At 38.6% G+C, this 6075-nt stretch overlaps 1 protein-coding gene across 1 annotated transcript in view; it reads left to right on the top strand.

Annotated features, from left to right (window-relative positions):
* The window catches only part of LOC107558800 (NACHT, LRR and PYD domains-containing protein 3-like), a 35840-nt gene that overhangs the window by 2130 nt on the left and 27635 nt on the right, over positions 1-6075 (top strand). Inside the window, exons 4-8 of the mRNA XM_016242489.1 lie at positions 2162-2275; positions 2616-2726; positions 2828-3458; positions 3490-4451; positions 5838-6008. Coding sequence (XP_016097975.1) covers positions 2162-2275; positions 2616-2726; positions 2828-3458; positions 3490-4451; positions 5838-6008 — 1989 coding nt within the window. The remainder of the gene's footprint in view (positions 1-2161; positions 2276-2615; positions 2727-2827; positions 3459-3489; positions 4452-5837; positions 6009-6075) is intronic.

Genomic DNA, 6075 nt, shown 5'->3' with positions numbered 1-6075 from the left:
ATCAATGTCTACTTACGTCACGATTAGTACCAGTTGTGCTGGTTAGACCCTGCTCCGGAGTAGGAGCTAATTTGGTTCTCGAAAAAGGCAGTCCGGTACTAAAATCTCTCCCAGTTCCGGCGGTGCGAACACGCCGAAAAGTGGGTAGTTCCACAATTAGTTCTGGTACTATGAAAAGGTTCCCGCGGTGCGAAAGGCCCTATTGGCAAAAATAAAACAAACCAAAACTACCCCGTAGGGGAAAACAGACTGGCAGGGCAGGGCAGGACACAAGGCACACACAATATTCAACAACGAACTCGCACAGGACTGCAAACACAAGGAGAATAAATGGGGAGCAAATGAGGAGGGTGATAAGGGAAACACAGGTGGGGCAAATTAACCAATAATCAGGTAACAAGATGGGTGGGGTTAGACAATTGACATGAGAGCACATGGCACAAGAAACCAAACAAGACAAAGCCATGTGCTCACCCAAAACAAAAACACAAGCACATGGCCAGCAAAACAAATCACAAGCCATGTGCTTGAACAAAACAAGACATGAACACGCAGCTAATAAGAATACTCAAAAGCCCCGTGTTCACACAAGACATGACAACATGAAAGCACGCATCCAATGAAAAACACAAGCTGCGTGCTACACAGCACAAGACATAACATGAAAGCACGCAGCCGAAAACACGAGCTGCATGCAACAATACAAGACACGAGGGCAGAAGAGTGTACGGACCGAGCGAACTTGAGACCACACGCTCCCACAACAAAACAGAGCATGGAGCGTGAGTGTCCAAACCCCAACACCATACCGAAACTGAATCTGAACAAGACACGAGTGCAGGGATCCGAACACCACCAGTGCATTTTAAGAGTGAAGATTAGTGGTCGACCGATATTGTTTTTTTTGACAGCCGATATCTTGGAAAGCAGGGTGGCCGATGGCTGATATAATTTATTTTATTTTATTTAATATTTAAGAAATTTTAAATAATTTGAAAATGGATTTAAAAAATAAATGTGTAAAATAAACATGCTTATATTTTAAATGATAATGTATTTTTCACAAATAAACAAATATTTAATAAAAATATAATTAAAAAGGAAGTAAACACTAACCAACAGGGCACTCAGTATTCTGGGAAGTTTGTGTGCATTGGGAATCACATTTCTTTCAAATAAAGCCAAGGTAACACTCATTTTACATACAGCACACAGTGAAAATGACATGAATATGACATTGGGCAAAAGCATGAAGTGCAGCATAATTTGAAATCACGAGTTTAAAGTTTGTCGATCGCGCGTCTCAATGAAGCTGAACTCTCCTCCTGTCCATATTCAATACGCACGGACCGACCATCACCCCAAATACACGTGATAGTGCAGGATACAAATGCACACTTCGTAAGATCTCACAGCTGGATTCGAAGTTTGCAAGGTTTTTGAAATTAGATGTACATTAGTCATTCAAAGATTTGTTTAAATTATATAAATGCGTATTTGCTGAATGCTGATGGCAAACGAGAAAGTATTATAATGTTTGCCTTTCTATTACTAACAATATAAAAGCAATCGCTATACTCGTATACTTTTTTGTATACATTTTCATTCTTTTGTTTAACAGTTCTATCTGATTATTAGACAGACTTCTGTCTGTGGACAGAACTGTTAACGACGACAGCGAGCGAACAAGAGGGAGAATGTGAGCACTGTGTGTTTAGGCGCTGCCGTTGTCAGCGCCGTCAAAATAAAAGGCCCGCCACGAACGCATCGGCCAAACAGAAAAACTTATCGGCCGATGCCGATATTTGAAAAATGCCAAATATTGGCCGATATATCGGCCTTGACGATATATCGGTCGACCACTAGTGAAGATACACAGTCTATAGATAACATTTCTATAAAAGATTTGATTGACATTTTTATTTTAAGGTGTTTTGTGTTATGGTATCTTATATTTTAACAATGTTGCAATCCTCAGAGAGAGACACATCTATGGCCACTTAGATCAATTTACTGCATTTGTATCAACATAGTTGTAGTATTAGGTTCTATGTATCTATTAAACAACAGAAAAATTTAATAGACAATAATAATAAATAATAAACAAAAAAAAAGATAAAGTGTTCTTTAAAGTGTTTTTCTAAACTTAACTTCATTATAGTTCAGTTCATCAGAAAGGATCAGAACCAGTCTCCAGCTGTGTGTCTATGAGGAGTGACAGGTCTATGAATCATCCAGTACATTTTAAGAGTGGAGATACACAGACTGATCTCAGGTATAACATGATTAAATTATATAAAAAATATTATTATGTTATGGCATTTTATGTTATCAGAATAGTATCAGTGGTATTTTATACAGAATAAATTCTTGTTGTGCATTGTGGGTAGTTATTTTTTTTATCTTTGCAAATATTTAAACATATCTACTGTTGGTCACACAGAGATACACATCTCTGAAAGCACTCACTTCAGTTTACATTTTTTAACGTAGTGTAAATGAAATTGTCATTTGTTCTTCAAATTGTTCTTCAAAGTAATTTTTATTGATGAATTGTAATGTAATTTGTTGAATACAGAAATTCGGGAATGAACTTTAGTATCTCTCTATTATAGTTTACATCAAAAGAGATCAGAACCAGAGCCCAGCTGTGTGTCTATGAGGAGTGAAGGGTCTGTGGCTCATCTAGTGCATTTCAAGAGTGGTGATACACAGACTGATCTCAGGTATAACATTTCTGTAAAAGGTAATTTGATGATGATACAGAATACAGAAAAGGCATTGTGCTTATTAACTTATGTAATAATGTGGTGTTTTAATTTTACAGCCATGAAGTCCTCAACAAATTTAGATCAAATCTGAAGAAGAAGTTTGTGTGTCTGTATGAGGGAACAGCAAAGCAGGGAAACCCAACACTCCTGAATGAGATCTACACAGAGCTCTACATCACAGAGAGTGAGAGTGGAGAGATCAGTAATGAGCACGAGGTGAGACAGATTGAGACACAATCCAGGAGAGCAGCAACAGAGGACACACCAATCAAATGCAGTGACATCTTTAGAGCTTTACCTGGACAAGACAAAGCCATCAGTACTGTGCTGACAAAGGGAGTCGCTGGCATTGGAAAAACAGTCTCTGTGCAGAAGTTTATCCTGGACTGGGCTGAAGGGAAAGAGAATCAGGACGTCCAGCTCATATTTCCTCTTCCTTTCAGAGAGCTCAATCTGATGAGGGACAAAACACTCAGTCTTTCAGATCTTCTTCAGGTCTTTTTCCCTGAAACAAAAGAAATGGAAATATCCAGTGACAAATACAAAGTTTTGTTCATCTTTGATGGTCTGGACGAGTGTCGTCTGTCTCTGGATTTTCAGAGCGATGTGAGGTTGTGTGATGTAAGTGAATCAGCCTCAGTGGACGTGCTGCTGACGAACCTCATTGTGGGGAGTCTGCTTCCCTCTGCTCTCATCTGGATCACCTCCAGACCAGCAGCAGATCTCAGCCGCTGTTCTCGAGAAGATGTTGAGTCAAGCAGAGAGTGGAGAGATTCCCAAGACTCTCACTCAAATGTACACACACTACCTGCTCCTTCAGATCAACATCAAACATGAGAAGGACTATGAGAAGAACGTGACGGATGAAGACATGATCCTCAAACTGGGGAAACTGGCTTTTCAGCAACTTATGAAAGGCAATGTGATCTTCTATGAGGAAGACCTGAGAGAGTGTGGCATTGATGTGACAGAAGCATCAGTGTACTCAGGATTGTGCACTCAGATCTTCAGAGAGGAGTTTGGCTTGTATCAGGGGAAAGTCTTCTGCTTTGTTCATCTGAGCATTCAGGAACATCTAGCAGCTCTGTATGTGCACCTCTCCTGTACAAACCACAATATAAATGTGTTTGAGCCAATCACTATACAGAGTTCGCTGTCTAAAATTAAGAACTGGTTTCAACTCATGTTTAAAAATGTTTCATTATCTGAGTTGCATCAGAGAGCTGTGAATGAGGCTCTACAGAGTAAAAATGTACATCTGGACCTTTTCCTGCAGATTCTTCTGGGTCTGTCACTAAAGTCTCATCAGATTCTCCTACAAGGACTAATGAAACAGACAAGAAGAAATAAAAGAAGAAATAAAAAAACAGTTGATTTCATCAAGGAGAAGATCAGGACCATTGCATCTTCAGAGAAATCCATCAATCTGTTCCACTGTCTGAATGAACTGGGTGATCATTCACTAGTGGAGGAAATACAACAGTATCTGAGATCTGGAACAATAAATGAAGCCAAACTCTCTTCATCTCAGTGGTCAGCTGTAGTTTTTGTCTTGCTGACATCAGAGAAGAAGCAGGATGTGTTTAATATTAATGAATTTGTTGGAGGAAACGATGAAGCTGAAAAGCTGAAGGTTCTTCAGAAGCTGCTGCCTGTGATTAAAGAAGCCAGATCAGTTCAGTAAGTATCACTGACAACAATCACTTCACTGTTAAAACATAAAGAAAATAAAAGCTCATAAATCTTCTGTGCTGCAGAAGTTGTCCAGACTTTAGAGGTCAGTATTTTGAAGTGTTTTCTAATAAAAGTCAGAGAAGTTGCATATGAATAAGGTTTACCAGTTATTAGAAATGTTCTTGCAAATAAAGAAGTATTTCAGTTTTTGAATTTAAAGAATTTAAATATTTATCATTTTTAAGCCATTGACATGTGCAATAAAAAATATTTATTTTTTTAGGTGTTTTCTTTAAGAAAATGTTTTATTTTGTGCTCTGTGATCTTTTAGATCTCAGTTTAGTGATCCAATGATTGATTTGTGCCTTAAAGGAGTAGTTCACTTCCAGAACAAAAATGTACAGATAATGTACTCACCCCCTTGTCATCCAAGATGTTCATGTCTTCAGTCGTAAAGAAATTACGTTTTTTGAGGAAAACATTTCAGGAATTTTCTCCATATAGTGGACTTTTATGGTGCCCGCGAGTTTGCACTTCCAAAATGCAGTTTACATGCAACTTCAAAGGGCTCTAAATGATCCCAGCCGAGGAAGAAGGGTCTAGCGAAACGATCGGTCATTAAAATTATTATTATTTTTTTTTTACAATTTATATACTTTTTAACCTCAAACGCTCGTCTTGTGTAGCTCTGCGTGAACTGTGCATTCCGGTTCAGTTAGGGTATGTCGAAAAACTCCCATCTCATTTTCTCCTCCGACTTCAAAATCATCCTACATCGCTATTTTACCTCTTTTTTTTATAAAGGCTGTTTGACCTTTTTTGCATTGCATGTTCACTTTGTAAACACTGGGTCGGTACTTCTGCAGCGATGTAGGACGATTTTGAAGTTGGAGGAGAAAATGAGATGGGAGTTTTTCGACATCCCCTAACTGTTTCGAATGGGACAACTATTGTAGAGTACGTATGCGCATTGCAGAGCTACACAAGACGAGCGTTTGAGGTTAAAAAGTATAGTATATAACCTTTTTTTTTAGAAAATGACCGATTTTTTTCTCTAGATAAGACCCTTCTTCCTCGGCTGGGATCGTTTAGAGCCATTGAAGCTGCATTAAAACTAGACTTTGGAAGTTCAAACAAGCAGGCACCTCAGAAGTCCATTATATGGAGATAATTCCTGAAATGTTTTCCTCAAAAAACATAATTTCTTTACGTCTGAAGAAAGAAAGACATGAACATCTTGGATGACGAGGGGGTGAGTACATTATCTGTAAATTTTTGTTCTGGACGTGAACTACTCCTTTAAGTTTGTACTTTCTCTTTAATAATGGATTCACTGACCTGACCTGATCTGATCAGAACTGAGAGTGAAGAGTGTGTCATTGTTCTCTACAGGTTGTATTGTTGTAGTCTCACAGATGAAGGTTGTGCTGCTCTGGCTTCAGCTCTGAGATCAAACCCTGAACACCTGAGAGAACTGAATCTGTCTGAGAATAAACTAGGAGATTCAGTGAATCAGCTCTCTGCTGTACTGGAGGATCTTCACTGTAAACTGGAGAAACTGTGGTAAGATCATATTTGACTCTCACCATGACACACAATGTAAAGTGTATTTGAAGTATTCAGCCTCTTT

This window comes from Sinocyclocheilus grahami, unplaced genomic scaffold, assembly GCF_001515645.1.
Source record: "Sinocyclocheilus grahami isolate Dianchi unplaced genomic scaffold, SAMN03320097.WGS_v1.1 scaffold661.1, whole genome shotgun sequence".
NCBI lineage: Eukaryota > Metazoa > Chordata > Actinopteri > Cypriniformes > Cyprinidae > Sinocyclocheilus > Sinocyclocheilus grahami.
This window is presented reverse-complemented; position numbering and strand designations above follow the sequence as displayed.